This window comes from Solea solea, chromosome 20, assembly GCF_958295425.1.
Source record: "Solea solea chromosome 20, fSolSol10.1, whole genome shotgun sequence".
NCBI lineage: Eukaryota > Metazoa > Chordata > Actinopteri > Pleuronectiformes > Soleidae > Solea > Solea solea.
The window spans coordinates 11,140,385-11,158,594 of record NC_081153.1 but is presented as its reverse complement, the minus strand read 5'-3'; the positions used below and the strand labels follow the sequence as shown (position 1 = coordinate 11,158,594).

The 18,210-nt window shown below is 42.1% G+C and overlaps 1 protein-coding gene across 16 annotated transcripts in view; it reads left to right on the top strand.

Moving 5' to 3' along the window:
* The first annotated feature begins 3,556 nt into the window (after positions 1-3,556).
* The window catches only part of adgrb2 (adhesion G protein-coupled receptor B2), a 174,610-nt gene continuing 159,956 nt past the window's right edge, over positions 3,557-18,210 (top strand). For all 16 annotated transcript variants that reach the window (XM_058620059.1, XM_058620066.1, XM_058620074.1 and 13 more), the window contains exon 1: positions 3,557-4,359. In XM_058620059.1, the coding sequence (XP_058476042.1) occupies positions 4,276-4,359 (84 nt within the window). In that variant the 5' untranslated portion in view covers positions 3,557-4,275. The remainder of the gene's footprint in view (positions 4,360-18,210) is intronic.

The window sequence follows — 18,210 nt, the reverse complement described above, 5'->3', positions numbered from 1 at the left end:
GAGTAACTTGGTCAAGTATGGTGTGAGTTGCAGGTTTGTTCAGGTGGTTGAAAGATTATTATGGGGAGGATGACCTAACCCGGCTTGCTACAACCCAAACATTTTGGGACAGACATTTTGACAAGGCATGTGAAATTTTCAGTGCCAATGCTTTTTTTGCGCATTGAGTTAGCCTACCTGTTGTTGGCCATCTGCTAACAGTATTTACAACACACTGCACTGTGCTTTATTGGTAATCCTTAGCAGCTTTGAGCTGTTCGTTTTAAATGTATTAGGTTATCAAACGAGCTGGGTACATGACATGGAACAAGGTTTCAGGCATCTATCAATTTCATTGAAATGTTTTGACCGTTAAAGGGCCAAGTTAAAAAAGGAAATTGCCATAAATGAGCTTCAGATTTAGAGAAACAAAAACATGGTTCTTTAAGGGTTATATCTGCTGTCTGCTACGGGTGGTTAAGACAAATCAAATCCGTATGTTACCCTTTGGCTTACATTACCACATCCTTCTGCATTGCATTGCTTTCAGTTGCTTTGTATTGAATCCAATCATTTAATCTTCCTGCATAGCAACATGTGTAAATAATATCCAAGAGATATAATACCACTCGTATATACATATATATATATGTATACATAATACAGTATATTAGTATTGGCTTCATGTGTATGTTTAGGGTATGGAATAATCGGCAAAACTGAGATGTAGCACATTGGCCTTGTGCTAGTGTACATACTAGCAGTGAGTTTTTTCCATGGTGCTGAAACATTGCATTGAGACTGACAGTGGTAGCCTGTGTTCTTTAAGCCTTGAACAAGCTTATCTGTAACAGTGGGTGCACTTTATGTTTTCCTTGCATGGCTAAATAAGTTACAATGGATGGTGGATAGTATAGGATGTGTCCGTGATTCTGCAGTTGTGGGAATGCTCGGTCCCTCTGTCCTGAGTCTAGCCTGACTGAAGCCAAAGTTACAACAGTTAGGAACCTTTCTCTTTTTACCATTGCAGTGGAAAGATTCTTAGCAGCCTAATGAGAGCACGACGGGTATTTCTGTTTTGTGGCCCTTTGTGTTTTTCAACTCGTCTACAACAGTCGTGAAACCTTTATTGACATGGCTTCAGTGGCTATTTTGTAGCACGGACTGAAAAGAACTGTACAAGTAAGAAAAACACACCACCTGCTTCCACTACTGCCAGGACTGACACTCTCGCATTTATTCTTATACCACCTGTTGTTTAAAAAAGAGACTTGTGACCTATATGTTATCTTCCACTCCGAGTTGTACTTTAAAGGTAAGGTGTTGCAAGTTGTGCAGTCCTGCTTTGTAGAGTATAACTGAGATATTGAGCCAAGACTAGGTCAATTCTTTCATCTACACATCTACAAAAGGGCATCCATTCTTTTATCTCCTCCAGACTGAACCACTGCAGCACCCTTTATTCTACAAAATACTCCTGCCAGACTCTTTTATGCTTTTTACAAAAAGTCGTATCACACTTATGTCCTGTATGGTTATCTTTGAGTTCAGGAATAGATTTTAAGATTATGCTGCTTGTTTTTTTTCGCTTTTGATGTCTGTTATTTGATTTTTGTTTGTGTGTCTGAGACGTGTATTTTATTCTTCATCATCCTCTGGATTGGAATGCTTTGTATCTGCATTGTTTGTCACTGGAGTGGTGGACAATCTGCAGCTGTACCTGCATTCAACCTTCATTAACCGATGGGGAGAAGAACAGGTGCAGTGCTTCCCTGTGTGCTCATTTTTAAATCTACTTGAAATGTTTCAGTCAGTTTTATATTCCCCAGGGGTGATATTAATGGCTGCAGTTCACAGAAACGCCGTTGTTTGATCTTCTTTAAGTGAGTAAATACAACATTTGGTTGGATTAATATTGTCTAAATGCATATAACCTCTCCAGGCCTGCAGCTACCATGTTGGTTGTCAGTCAGTTGTTGTTTGAAACACACCCATGTAGATTGATGGTAGTGGTTGGCCCTACCAGTTGCAGGACAGATGTGAAGTGGCTCCATTTTGTTTGCATTGCAATGGGGGCAAGAAAAGCTGGTGCAAAAAATGAATGGTGCCACTGCCAGTTTCACGTGGTCAGAGTTCATTGTGCATTTTACATCCACGGAGCTCGAGCAATATATCACAAACCGAAACGTTCTGTTAAACTTTCCCTCATTCTACTTTTGAGAGTAGGATGAGGGGAACTCTGCCCCCTCTTGGGATCTGTGATGATTCAACATCTATGCACTTTCTTATCTTGTTATGACTAGAGGCGAGGTTGACTGGCATGTTGCCTGTTATTTATGTTGCCATAATTGTGTTATTTCTGGTTCTGGCGCTTGCATCTTGTGATGTCAGTTATCGGCGCTCTATAGGTTTCCAGGTTACCGTACAAGATTTCGAAACACAAAAAAAGATACAAATGCAGATCAAGTGAAATAGAATTTAAAAAAAAAAAACACACGATTTATTCACATGTAAATAAACAGGATCTACAGAAAGGGAATAGAGCAAAATCTCACATTTAAGTGCTCGCAGTATACCTGTAGTTTTCACAGGCTGTAAACTGGCGGACACAGTCCCTTGACACCTTCTCTTTTCTCTCTAACATGTCCGTGACCAATGAGTCCAGTGGAGCAATTTCCAAATGTCCATTGGGGAATATTGTCCACTCTTGGAAAGTTAATTTCCACAGCCTTCCTGCCCCTGTCTGCATTTGACTGAAAATGTTTAACGACATTGACTTTAGATTAAATACAAATTGAATAAAGTTCCATGTGCACAAAGGCTTCCCTCTGTCAATAAATATCAGGTCATAGTTTACAGCAGTAGAATAAAGCAAGAGTAGACTGTAGCTAATTTAATACATTCCTAAAAATGGATGACTTATTACAAAACAAGAAAACAGAAGTATGGACGATGGATGGCTAGTAATCTGTCTGGACTAGAAGCGCTGCACTAGTGCCTTCTTCACATCTGAGCTTTCAGGAGAAGCACTTGAGCTGACTAATGTCCCACCACTTTTACTCATCCATATGCAAAAATATGCAGCAAGGTGGTCCAAAGTCTAAATACACCATTGCCTGTAGAGGTGATGCCTGTAAAATGTATGCATCTCACATCACACATTTTAGCTTCTTTGTTTTGTTTGCAGGGTTTGAAACAAAAGCATGAAGAATGGCAAACCTCATTTTTCAGAGTAAAAGCTGGAAGACTGAACAAGAGCATGTTTTAGTGATGCTGTGTGATTTATGTATGTGTTATTATATATGTGTATATATATATATGTATATATATATATATATATATATAAAAAACAATACATATTTTTGTATAAGGGTGCACAATGCAGATCAGTGAAGTACTATGAACTGACGCCAGTTAATGTTACAAATATGATGTAAAGCCTTATCGTGTATTTGAATACACGCTGTTGCCTTTTTGGTAAGTCGCGTGCTGACGTCACGACGATGGCAGTTGCGGTAGAGAAAAAAAACGGGAGGGGAGGGGGGGTGGGCGCTCTGTTGAGAACGCGCTTGACAGATCCCGGCGAAGGGCGGCGAGGACGCGCATCCCTCTGCTTGTGAAGCGACTGCAGGCGAACCAGATGCCCGACAGTGAGCCGCTGCCCGTGGATACTTATTCCAAATGCACAAGCAGGCGAGAACCACAGACACATTTCACCCTTTGGCAGTTAACGGAACAATCATTTTGTTTTGTTTTTTTTATTTTGTTTTCCTGTCCCCGCCCCCTCGGTCTCTCTATGTCAATGTCTGCTTCAAATGAGGAGCCTTCTTGGACTTGGAGTACCGGGCATCACTAGAAAAAAAGCTGGTTATCCCACTCTGCCCAGGCTGCTGCTGCGGCGCTGCTGCTGTCTGTGAGCGCGTCCTCTTGCTACTTTTGGGATATATGTGTCTATATGCGCAAAAACATGGAGATTATATGACGTGGATTTATTTTTTGGACAAAACTGGACATCTACAATAACGTCATCCCTTCTTCTTCTTTTTTTTTCCTTCAAGTGCCTTTTTTCAGCTTGTTCCCGTTTAATTTATGGCTATTTTATGATTTCATGTCCTTCTCGAGTCCACGTCGTATTTATTTATTTATCTATTTATGTTGTACACTTATTTTCTGTTCCGTTTCGGAGACGTGGAAGTGAGATGCCTCGCACAGAACATTTGTGGGGAGAAGATTCCGCGCAGCAGCAGCAAGGATGAATGAATGATAGTCTCCCTCTATATCTGAGACGTGCCATGGATGGGAAACTTAATTTGTTTCTACGGAACCGATCGGAGAATAGCCGTCACGTCAAATAACTCGGCTACTGCTGACAGCGATCAGGTAATGTGCTCTATCCATTAACCCCCACATGCAAACCGTTGGAAACGTTTCTTTGCGCCATGCGCTCCAGATTACTTTGCAGTCGTTCGCTCATGTACGGATGTGTTTCATCCTTCACGTCGTCGTGCAAAGATCAGATTGAAAGTGTGGTGCTGGCGCACACGTTCTCAGATTTACAGACACACAGTCTGCTGCTGCACAGTTCCTTTTGCACTGCTGCACAGTGCCGTTTCAAGAAGCGTGAAGTACGTCGGTAGTTATCCGAGGGGATGTGTGATCGATCTGTGAACCTGAACGGAACGGAGGAACCGGTGGCAGAGAGGGAGAGAGAGAGAGAGAAAAAGAAGCCGAAATGAATCTCAGCAGTTAAATGTCGGCTCGTTCGTTGGGCACAGGTGGACGGCGATACCCTTGTGAATGCTGAATGTCTGGTGGGAGACACAGAGAGCTGTATGATTCCCTCCTAAAGCTGCTGGCAGATCCGTAACTTTGCGCAGTGGCCAAAAGAAACCCCGTCACGCGCGCGCGCACTCACGCGCGCACAGCACATTGCGCCCACGTAACCTGCACGGACACTTATTTCTGGCTCGCCTTTTAATGATCAAGTATCACGAACCCCCCCCCCCCCCCCCCAAAAAAAAAGGTTCCATTGACTCTTGTGGGGGCTTTTCCACGATGCCATTTTGAGTTTGATAAATCAGAGTTCTTCTCCCCGCATGGACGGTTCTTTAACAATGCCTCTAATGGTTGGGGTGGAAAGGATTCCTGGCAGCAGGATGGTTCCCCCCGTGCTCTGATAGCATTAGGTTAGAGAGCTCATGCCGATGTTCCCTTGCTCCCTATGGGCGCACTGTGCGTCTGAGTGAGTGGGTGCCTTCTCTTGGTGAATGCTAAACAGCCAGGATGTAGGGGAAAGGGAGGGGAGGAGAGGGGGGGGGGCGGCTGCCTGACTTACATCCGCATCTCACCACGCAACAGAAAGCCCTTTGAAAGATACCTGATCACGCACTCGAGGTTCGATTTGTTCTTGGGTGTCTCTGCGTCTGCCGCAGTGAAGCTTCTATCCCCCCCAAGGCTGTTATTGTGCCTGTTATTTTTCAGTAAAAGACGATTTAACTAAAACACAGTCCGACAAAAAGCCGCGACGTCTCCACGAGCGAGCAGGTGGCTGCGGTGACGCTGTGCGGGAACGATAACCGGGACGCAACAACAGAGTGCAAAGGGCCTTCCGATCATCGCGTGTGCGTGCGTGCGTGTGTGTGTGTGTGTGTGCGTGTTGTACATCTGTTGAGCATGAAGTGTTCCGCGCTCTCCTATAGCACCTGGAAAAACAATAAAATCTATGTTGCATTACATTATTTGAGGTAATAACACACGTGGTACGTCTGTGATTTTATTCCTTCATCATAGCCAAACTATCCAACAACATCCCATTGGTGTAGTCTATTTAACAGGGTTCACTGATTCATCTGTTTCCCTGGTTCTTGGCAGGATTTAGATTAACAGGTCAGTGTAAACCTCTAACATCACTCATATTCTGACAGGGGAGTTCAGTAATCCTGTAATCCAGTTTAAGAAGAAAAAGAATCCCAGCAAAACAATGGAGAATGTACACAGGATGACATTAGAAACAATATTACACTGACTTTCTAGAGCTCTCTTCACTGTGTCCCACCTCCAGCTTGAACAGTGAATAACCATCACCTCCCTCTTCTTTTTTTTCCATGGCCTTCTTTTCTTTTAATTTAAACACAGTGAATAACCTCGTTTGTTTTATTCCTCGGGGCTACTGTCGTAACTAATGGAGCCAGCAGGGCCATGTCCCCTTTTAGCAGAGATGAGACCAAGGGATGATGATTGCTCATGAGTTGGATGCGAGAGAAAGCACCTTTTTAAATCCTGCTGGGTAGAGGACAAAGGTTGGCCAGGGATTGGAAGTCCCTCAGTCTTATTACAGAAATTTCGCAAACAGCAATTTCAAGTCTTACATCATTTTGTATAATCTGTATTACATTCGTCCTGAGAGCATGTGACTAATGGGCTTATAGAACACTGGTTCTCAATGCTGAAGCAGAAGTACTTGGTATTTTCTCTTCTTTTTCTCTGCTTTTTGGAGAGGCAGCATAAGTTTAAACAGTGAAAGCAACAAAGAAAAACAATGTTTCCAACTACACTGGGATCCCTGTCTGCTGATGCAGAGGAACAGCCAGAAACACAGCAGACTTCAGCACCATGGACAGCAGCCATGTCAAAAACACATTCAAAGAACCAGTCACGACAGAAACAGAACTGAATGTGGCCTTATAGGTAATGTGTAACATTAAAGTACACTAACATGGCAACAGTATGACAATGATGCTGTATTAAGGGATGTAATTATAAGGTCATTTCCTCTTATTTCTGAAAACTATAAAATATGTTATAATGGTGAGAGTGTGGTAACAATGACAGTAATACTATGTTATTTCCCACATAATCGTTCAGTAATGAGAATTAATATAAGGTACCATCAGTGTCATGTCTTCACATGTCAATATTGTATTATATGTTGTTGAAATTAGGTCTAAGACACATTCCAAGTTATTACCTGTTTAACTTTAGAAATAAAATGGTGTTACTATAATGTTACTTACTTATTAAAAATGTTATTACCATACGAATACCATATGTGTTACCACGTTACATATTAGCCAAAGCTGTCGTAGAACGGTGATTTTGTTCACCATGTGCATGTGTAATTGTTGTAATCATTGGGCACGGTGGAGGCAGAAGGAGGAGGGGATAGATACGGCTCTCGCTGGTGGTGAAAATCTGGTAATCATTGAATACAAATAATACAGTAGATGATGAGACCGGTCCATTTTTGACTGAGGCAGAACAGGAAGGTTAAATGGGGCGCAGAAATGAGGCCGCAAGTAATGACTGTGCTGCCTTTGAATGATCATCTGCGTAGCTTCTGGAAACACAGCTGAAATAAAAAGTGTGACACGTATCTGCTGAAGATGTATGAAAAACACCCAGTTCTTTGGCAGTTTTATAAGGCCTGTAAATGTGATACTAATAACGTCTTCCATATCCGCCCACGTGTCACGCACTAATGCTGGCAATGCTAAATCTTTCTCCTCTCTCCTTCTCTATTCCATATCTCACTTTCACTCAAAACTGGGCAAAATGTGCAAAGCATACACATGACACGCGCACCAGGGGGGAGAAAATAAAATATGCAAAGTGATCAAACTATGTGTGTGCGTATGTGTGCACACATGCATGCATTTTAAATGGTGCATGTGGACCAGAGGCAAGGATACAGCTTGGTCTTGCCTGGATCACTGCACTTTGGCTGGGCCATTGTTCCTACAACACCCCCATCCTGTCTTACCCTTAGTCATAAACACACACTTCTTCCCCTTGCTGGCCTTTTTCCTAACAAGCTCCCTCGCCTGTCTTTTCATTACATTATTATTATGTAGGTCTTTTACAATTTGTCTGCACAGGTAAAGCCTAGGTGGATGATAATATACAGTATATATATTTTTAACAAGGCTAAATGATAGCTAGACACACTGCCAATTATGTGTGTGTTAAATACATGAAAGCAACTATCAGGAAGTCACTTAAGAAAAGGGTTATGAGAGCAATTGTCAGGTCAAGTGTCGTCTTTGTTCCTCTCTTCAGCGTGTGACAATTCAGCCCCATTTCGTATGCTCTGCCATGCTTCATTTGGAGTCACAGATGCCTCTGTCACCGGGGCGGCATGCATTTGGCAAGGCCTCAAGTGACTGTGTCAATATTTGCACTGGGTGCCATTTTGGTTTGGGGTTGTCTATAAGCATGTCTGGACGTGTGAAAGGCCAAGGCTAAAAGGAAAGTGAACAGCAAACAAAAAAAGATACAAAAATAGGCTTAAATTAATGACGATGAGGTAAGCATTTTAGCAAGAAAAGCAAAAGGATGGGCCCTCTTTGAGAAAAGACAGGTTGGGGGTTCAGGAGGATGAGGGGGGGAGAGAAAACTAAACACAAGAATTGCCTTGACTTTGCAGGAATGATTGCAGAAACTGCCACAATACAACATAGAGCAGTTAAGTGTTAACAGCAAAGCTTACCAGTGAGTGTTTTCCCACAACATTTTACATTTACTTTACTTCTGTTACTCTTACTTCTTTTATTAATTCATAGACTGGTTCCTTCCCCAAAACCTTAAAATGTCACCGTCCTAAAACTCACCATTTATCGATTAGCAAAATAGTCGGCGATTAATTTATTATTTAACAATCGACGACAGAGTTTATTGGGGGAAACTTGTGCATGAGATTATTTTTGAGTCAGTGCTTAAGGTTATGGTATTAGTTAAGGCAGTGTTTCCCAAGCCTGGTCCTCAGTGACCCCTGCCCTGCATGTTTTAGATGATGCCCTTGCTCCAACACACCTGATTTTCCACAGAAATAGCTTCATGTTATGCTGACAGTTACTCATTTAAACGTGTTGGTTAAATTTAGTTTAAGGGTTGGGTTAATGCACTAACTCAATGAGTGTTCTTATAAAGATACTGTGTGTGTGTGTGATCTTGTTTGTTGACTGGCTGAGTCCCAGCAGTAATATTTGCTTTTGATGTCATGCTTTTCTTAACATGTGTCCCTCGGGGAGGGGAAACTGCGACTTTGTGTAGCAGTACAGGAAGGAGGGCCCGTGAGGATAGCCCGAGCAGACATGTTTTCATGATTGCATCTTCTCATCTCTTTCTTTGCAACTTACTGTACAAGTATTTCCTTTTTGTTCTCTCATGCCATCTCGTTGCCGTCTCTCTCGTTTTGTGGTTCTTATCCATCTCTCAATTCTTGTATTTGCCATAACACACCAAAATGCATGTGTGGCAAATTTGTGTTGCTTTTCATTCAGGCGCACACATGTTGACATGAGTGTCCACACTGCCTGTGTGAGACACAGTGAAAATGATATTTCACCACAGTTTCAATGTCTATTCTGCTCTAGACAGTAATTGTCTATAATTACAATGTCTATAATTCTAAATCAGTCGCGTATGTCATAAACAAATGTATTGTTCCTGTTTCAGGGTAAAAGTACTCATTAAGTATTTCTGTTCCCTAAATCCATTTTATATATATTAAATATATATATATATATATATATATATGTATATATATATATATATATATATATATATATATATATATATATTGTGAAAAACAGTACTCCAAAGTTGTCGTTTGCAGTTCACCTACAATACAAGCAGATAGATGATCGGCATCAGCACAGTGACACCCATCAGCCTTCATTAGAGGTCCTTATAGAGCCAGCCTATTCAATGTATGGCCTGTGGCCCACATGTGGCCCACAATCAACCTCTTGATTGGGCCCAGTGGTCCCACCAGAAACGCTGAGGAAAATTAGACATCACTTGTCATTTTCCCTTCAAAGATTCCTACGTAATGCAGCACTCTGTGTAGCCTGATAGGTTTGATAGCATTGCTCGTTCTTTTGTGTCGTGTTAAATGCACTTTGAGATGTTTGCGGGTCATATATATGACATAATGTTTCTCTTCTCTCAAAAAATGTAGATGTAGAGGAAGGAACACCATGTTGCAGGACAACAAGTGGAATGTCGTGCGCTTCCTAAGCAGATGCAAGCACCCTGGACTTTTGTGTGGTGTGAGCGATGAGTTGTGTAATGTGTGCGGAACCTGCTGCCGGGTAATCGGTATGTTCTAAGATGAAATAAACTGCCAAACATTAAGGATTTTATTTCCCGTCACGTTTCATTACTCCTGTGTGATTCCGCGTGCTATATGTACGTTTATGCTGACGTGTAGGCTTAGCCATGTGTGCGCAAAACCTCCAAAGTTCAGTGGCTACGCAGAGCTTGCAGCTTGTGTGATTCTGTAGCAAAACTAAGTGGACGTGTGGAATTTCATCCCAGAGGCACGCTGGGTTGACTCATGTGGACATTTGACAGTGCAGGCGAGTTGCCATTGAGAGGATGACTCAAATCACAGTGGTGCATAATGCATTTTTATGTTTTCTATTCATGTTAGAATATTTAAATGGAGGTTATTGTGTGCCCTTTGTCTCAGTTGTGAGCCCATATTTTCTTGCATTGCAACAGATACAATGGAAGACACGAATAATGAATTATAAAGTCAAAGAAATGTTCACTGTGTGTTGAGCTGTAAAACATAGGTTAGTGCATTCATTAAAAAAAATGCTAACAACAACATATTTGAGGGGATTATCTATTATACTATAGTATAATAAAGTATTTCAAAAAGTTTTGACCATTTAAGCAATTGCTCGCTTGGTGTTTTTGAACTATTTGTCTAGACCAGGCAAAGAAACATGTTTTCTTTTTGTTGCTGTCAAAGAACATCCAGCACTGTTGAATCCAAATCACCTCCAAGGCTGGACATTTTTCTTATAGGCAATGTGCAAATATGTCACAAATGCTGGGACTGGCAGACTCCAGCCATGTCCTTAACTTGGAACCATTACAGCCCAGCCCAGCGCAGCCTGGGGAAACTACTGTAGACGGGGACCTTAGAGGAAAACATAACAGGGGCAGGACAAATACAGTGGGTACTGGCACATGCCAGCTCTTATCTGCTTCACTGGCAACACCACCAACCAAACTTCTATTTTCAACTCGCATAGAGGCCTGGACCTTGCAGCATGTGTGAGTGGTGCATAATGGAAAATGTGTGTAGCTGTGTGATTTTGTATCAAGTAGCTCTTTTGAACATCAAGGTGACGCTTCTCTCTCTCATGCCACCATCTAAGGGCATTTGATTTCTCTTTTGTTTCCTTTGTTTGTGTCTTTTTACCTGCTAACAAGTGCATGTGTCCCCAAATAGCTATACAAAAGTGCAAAGTGAGAGTGTGTGTGAGAGAGGAAGTGTCTTTATTTAGGCTGACTGAATTTGGGCTTTGCAAGAAGCCCTAGTTATTTCCCTTCGGGCCATTGTGTCTCATATTTGTTGCTATTTCTTTGCATTCATCAGGTGCAGTTCTCCATTACACTTGACCGGTGTTTGCCTTGGTTGTTGCGATCCATGGCAAACCGGGTGCATGTATGCCTCTCTTTGCGTCGTTCACATTTTTGTTGACTAGTGCAGCTGAGGGACAGCAGTCATCATCACTGCTATGAAGCAAAGTGGTGCAGGTTTACTCCCAGCATGGGTCGAGAGTAAATTGGGGAGCTGAATACAGAATGTCTTAGTTGTGAGAATTGCTGCTATTCCACTATAATCGAACATACCAGCATAGGATTTATTTATTTATGCTTAATGGGACCCTTGTTGGCCAGGTTTGAATTAGCATATAGGTACCTTTAATAACAATCCCAGGTTCATTGGTTAGTTATTTCCCCTTTTTCTGAAGCAGCATCCCACGATTATGCATAGTTGCAGGTTGTTTGGCTTTAAAACGTAAAAGAAGCAACATTTTAAACATGATACTGTTTATTGGTCCATTGTGGTTCCCGCTTTCACACTCTCCCATCTCGGGAGATATTGAACAGATTAATTCACATGGAAAACAATAAGGTGCAAAGCAAGAAACGGTGTCAGCAAAACAAATTGGCTTTAGCTGTGCAGCTTTAAATGTCTACATGAGTTATTGAAGTTAATAACACAACTCTGATTTTCTTAAAGCATCACAGAGAGACACAGGTCTTTGGAGCCAGACAGTGGTTCCTTCACAGATGCTTTAGTGCATCATAATTTACTCTCTCCCCACCAAACACTGTGACCAGAGGCTGCGTCATCATGCGGCCCTCCCGCTACCTTCACGGCAATTAAACAGGTAGATAAAATGAGAAGGTTGCAGGGACCAGCAATGTAATTAAACTTTGTGTGAGAGGCCTCTTGGTGCCTGTTAAGTATTCTGCTTGCTCATACATGTTACATCTACATTTGCAAACACACACAATAGCCTGTATGTGTTTTTCATCAATAGACCGCGTTCCATCAGTCAGTGCGTTAAAAGTCTGATTATAGTCGGACTAAGCCTTAGTCGGACTAAGACCTGGCGATCTGCACATGCACACAGGTCCACTCCCTGCCTCTTTGACTCGCAGGAAGTAGAAGGAAACGACGTATAGACAGCGGGGTCCTTGTTCGGACAACGCAGCCACCACAAGAGCCATATGCTCGATCTAGTTTGTATCGCGAGTAGCATGAGAAACATACGAAACCACAGCGCGATCCATCTCGCAGGTCACCATAGGTCAACGTAAAGATCAAGAGGAAACTGATTCAATATGCACTAGCTCTATAAGAGGGATACAGCACCTGCAGAGGCGGAGGCAGACCTCTAATAAATAGATTTTCTCCTCTGCATGTAAACTCGGACTCGGCAAGTTGTCCGGTCGCCTGTCTTAGTCAGACTATGGCCTTAGCTCGATTAAACTGTGCACGTAAACATACTGAGTAGTTTTCTTGTACTGTATTTGTGTATCATGCTGGCAGAAGAGATGTTTACACGCTTATCCTTTAAAATCTGTAACTAATCAGCATCTTTAACATGTAAGCAAACATGTACTTTATGTACTTTGTAATAGTATATTTGTAGTGACAGATAAATAGACTAATTGGAATTGGAATTGATTGATATATGGGTGATTAATGTTGCGTAATCAGAAACCAGTTTTACTCACTCAAAGAGGGGTTTTACTGATAAATCTGACTTTAAATAAGCGCCATCCTTCTCTATGAATCACGCTGCTATGTACAGTTTGCGTTAATCCGGCCTTATGCTTGGAAATAGAACATGTAGAGGCGGCATTTATGAACAAAGTCCAAAACATTGTCATCCTGGATTACAAATCAAATGCTGTAGAACAGAAGGCGAATGGTTGCATTAATCAAAGCCATATGTTGTACAGTGTGGTGTAGGGTTGTTGTGTGTCCTCACAAACTCGTGGGTCGTGTGGTTAATTGACACTTAAAACACCAAAATGATAGCTGGAGCTCTGATTTGTTTCACATTATCTATGTGCTGAAACCTCTCCCACGAGTGCACTCTGTTGACATTGAGGTGGTTTGTTTTGCCGTAAATAGGCTGTAAAAAGATCTAATTGAATTGTTCGGTGGCCAATGTAAAGCTAAGGCTGTGTGAAACCTTTTCTCATGCTTGCTGGAAGCGAATGGTTGAACAGTGCAATTTGACGTGTCACTCGCATGTCCAGCTGATTTGGGCTTCTGTGTCATTCAAAAATACATCTGGATTGTATGAATTCTGATGTTTTCTGATGCATTCTTATTTTATTTTCATTGAATCTCTAATACAGGATTATAAAACTCCTCGAACTGCACATGGCACAAATACAGTTTAAAGCTGTTTGTGTGTGTGATGGGTTAAAACCCCAACCTTCAAGAAATGGCTCATGGTAAATATTGATTCTATGATTCAGTCAGTCATTTTTTGAGGCAGCTCTCTCTCACAAGACTGTGTAGCCTTTTCCTCGCTGCTGTTATTTGTAGGATCGTTTCAACTGTGTGCATGTACACATTTGCTGCATGTCTGCAGTCGTGTACAGTGAGCTTTACAACTCGTATTCAAGTATATATTACAGCTGTCACCGGCATTCACCTTACGTTACACCGCAGCTTCTGTGTTTTTACATGCACAACAGATTAACATCTCCACGGTGAGATCTTTGCTGTGCAGGAACACAACGGCCTCCGCTTGCCCTGCGTCTTTTCAATTGTTCCTCTTATGAATCAGCACTTTCCCACTGTGAGTGTGTTGCCCTGTTATCTCGCTCTCACTCACACGCACAGATACTGTGTTCCCGTCATGATACGGTTCAGTTTGGTGCCGTACGCTGTGATTTGGAATAGTAGAGCCTTAGGTCAGGCTTGCGTTTCGACTGGGAACAGTACCTTTTACTTGGTGGGCGGGGTGTGGGCTGTGCCTGGTGGCTGCGTCGATATGATAGCTTGACATCGCACTGGTGGGATGCCAAGGAACGACAATATCACACAACACAACAATGGAGGACACCCAGCAGCTCTTTTTTTTTTTTGTCTCTGCCGATGCAGAGCGGAGTGGGCGGGCTGGGGTGTAGGTTTTGATCATGTCCTGGAGGTAGGCTGGACCGGATCCGTTTGTAGCCTGAAACGCAAGCACTAGAGTCTTGAAGCGGATGCAAGCAGCTACTGGAAGCCAGTGAAGAGAGCGGGAGGAGCAGTATAGTAGCTAGCTCCACCCAGAATGTACCATATCATTTTACTCTGGTACCCCAAGGGAAGGATGGAACGGTTGGGTACTATTCCTAATGAAAACACACACAAAAATAAACCTACCGTACCAAAAACGAACTGTTCCACAACATGGCTATACTGTGACACACTGACGGATGAAAGTTTGAGTAAAGGCACTTTTTTAAAGGTGCACTTTTCTCCATAGGCGCTCTTCATCACTGCCTGTCTCTTTGTAATGGTTGCAATTAAGGCATATAGCTTGGCCCAATGACAGTGTACAGGAACTTTAATATACAAGGGATGCAGAGGAAACTGGGTGGATCCAACCAAGCTGCTTGGGATATTCACATTACAGTAAAACACTCGGCCTCTTTTGTGTTTATAAATATATTTACAGTACAGTTACAACATACATAGCAGCCCCTTTAAGTACATTAATGGTTAAAATCAACCATTAATACTGTATGACATTCTCTATATGTGCTCTAGTGGAGAAGAAAATCCCCGGTGATGCTTAGATAGGTTTTATTGCTTGAGGCCTGACAGCATTTTAATTCCCCTTGCGGTTCCAGTATCATAGCAGCCCAATCTCTTCTCGACACCATCAGCACCTTTCTCCCGGACCCAATTTAACTGGTGATCCTAAATCTAGCATGCTGTAGACTTGTGAGATTCAGAACAGTGCTCTTTGTGGAATTGCACCCTGGTACCTTTAAGGAATAGACTACCTCAGAATATAATTAGATGGTGCCAATCTCTGGCAATCACTTGGGAACACAGGGACTATTGGGTCTCTTGATGGAGATTGGAGGCGGTTTTGACGTGCCAGTGGAAGTACCGAAGGAACGGACTCGTTTTCAGACGTCAAAAGTATTTCTAAAATGTGGATTATTACCAATGACGCCCTGATCGATCTTATGTCATTATTTATGATTACTATTAACTGCTCACCTTCTGTAAACACATTCAAGATGGACGAATCACTCAGTATAAGGGTCGTTTATGGGACACTAAACTAAATCAGGAGTCGTTTGTTTATGACAGAGGTGTCAAACTCAAATGACCTGGGGGCCAATGAGCATCTAGTCTGGTCAAGAGGGGACCGGTCTAAAGAAAAAAAGTTGGAAAAAAAACAACTGTTCAGTAGCGGGTGGGCAATATAAGATATCCATGATGACATTAGACGGAATTTCAAAGTAAAAAAAGTGCTTGTTTTGATGTAAAATGATGTAAATTCACAATAAAAACTTATTTATGATGCACAAAAACACAAAAAATAAATAGAAAGTAATGACGAGGATAACTGTAATTAAAACAACTTAAATATATGCAATTTAATGTGGAGTGTAATACATTTAATAAAGCAATAATTACAACCGAATATCTTATTACTATTGTGAAAATATTATTCTATTCTATTACCTCGCTGGCAGCTGTGTGGGCGGGCCGCTTGTAATTGATTGGAGGGCCGCATGTGGCCCACGGGCCGCCAGTTTGACACCCCTGGTTTATGACATTTAGAGACCGCTATATATGAAATGCTATTACGAAACGTCCACTAGAAGATTATCTTGTAAATTTTTACACCTCACTTCGTGGTGAAAAGACGGTGGAAGGCGTTCGTTAATGTGCGTATAAACACTGCCTGCAAATGTATGGTCTTAATTCTTCTGTAAGGCAAAGCTAAATGGCGGTAAATAATTATCGAGGGGATGAGAGACAGCGTGAATCATTGTGTGAATATGTTTACACCTGTCTGTGTGTGTGTGTGTTTTCTCCCCCCCCCATGAAAGCATGTATGCATGTGTCTGGCAGTGATAGGAACGCTGTCTGCCTCCTTCCTGCCGAGTGTGTGTGTGTGTGTGTGTGTTTTCTCCCCCCCCCCATGAAAGCATGTATGCATGTGTCTGGCAGTGATAGGACACTGTCTGCCTCCTTCCTGCCGAGTGTGAGTGTGTGTGTGTGTGTGTGTGTGTGTGTGCGCACTGTACTTGCTGAAGGCCAGAGTGAGAGCCACTGTCAAGGCTGGGCAGCAAAATGTATCAGGACCAAGGAATAAGAGGCTGCTGGCATTATAACCCCTCACTGGGTTGAGTGGAACAGGCAATTATGACCAGTCATATGGCTGTCACGCTGCCAGAGGGAGACAGCTCTGACCCATAAACACACAGACAGCCCCTCAGTCACATGCACATATCATTGGTCCAGATCGTGTACTGAAATAATATTTGTCATGAATTTTTCACGACTTGAATCTAATTTTTGTTTTGGTTTGTTAGCTGACATTTTGGCTTTTTCGAAGTCCCAATTTATTTGACTTGTTATAAATTACACTGTGTGCTGAATTTAATATTGTTGTTTGATGTTGGAACTAACTCATCTAATTATGCATTTTAGTTTTTGTTTCTAATCTTGTACAAGGAGGATAAAGTGCTATATTTCCTTTTTAAAGCAACAACAGACCAGTGCATTTCTTTGCTTCCCTTTTATTAATTCTTTTTATTTTCTTATAAACACTCCACCCAGACAAACTCACTCCTTTTTTTCCCGAGTTGTTAAGGTGCTGAGCACGGCCAAACAGCAGTATATCTGATCAAATCGATACCCATTTCTCTCACTCGCACTTTTTTCTTTTCCCCTCCCTCAATACTGACTCGCGGTTAGCCATGATAACATGATTGGAAGGCGTTGCGTCTACAGGCAACTGGGTCTGTCTTGTCCGTGTGAGATGGATAGATTAGCAGGGGGGTGCACGTGGGAGGAAGGATAAGGATGGTGGAAAACGACTTTGCCATGCTGCACCACAAGAAGGTGTTAGTGGACCCATCAGAGTAGCATGCTTCACAAAGTCATCCCGAGCTTACTGGACTCTCTCGCGATTCGATATAACTTCTCCACTTTGCCTTTCCTTCACTTCTTCCATTAACACCCCATGGCACCAATCAAGGAATAGATTGAGGTGTGTTGCAGGAGCCACAGACTATCAGTGATAACTCAGCCATTTTCCAACATCCCAACACAAGCTGCAGAGTGCAGATGTGTTTGCATCTTCTGTAAAAGCTTAATCTTTTCATTCTCTCTGCTCATTGAATATTCTACCACTCCAACAGATGATTATATCTGTCCACTCTACACCCAGAGGAAGGTGTGTCATTATCTAGTGCGAGAGAGATGCAGAATTATGCTGTTTCTGTTTCTTTCGGAGACGTTTGTGTTCTAACATCTCGTCCCCTGTTCTCTTCAGCTGTGTTTGTTGTTTGTGATGCCTCTCTTGGCTCGGGTCCATAAGGAGCCAAATTTAACACACACACACACACACACACACTGCCTTAACAAGCGTGTGCATGCACACACTGATTTTCCATGACACACCAAGTCAGATACCATTGTTTGAGTGGGGATACTTAGTGTCCTGCTTTTATACGTACCTCTCACTTTTACATGTGGTCCCCGTGTAGATCAAATTTTATACTCTAAGCTAAAGCTGTGTTCCCTTACTTTATTTTTTTGTGTTGTATATTACTTTTAATGTGTGTTGTGCTGACCTGCTGCTATGGTAACAAGCTGGCTGCCTTTGAAAAATCCTGTTTTTATTTATTTTTTTATTTAATGCTAGTTCTGTGAAACTCCTGCGA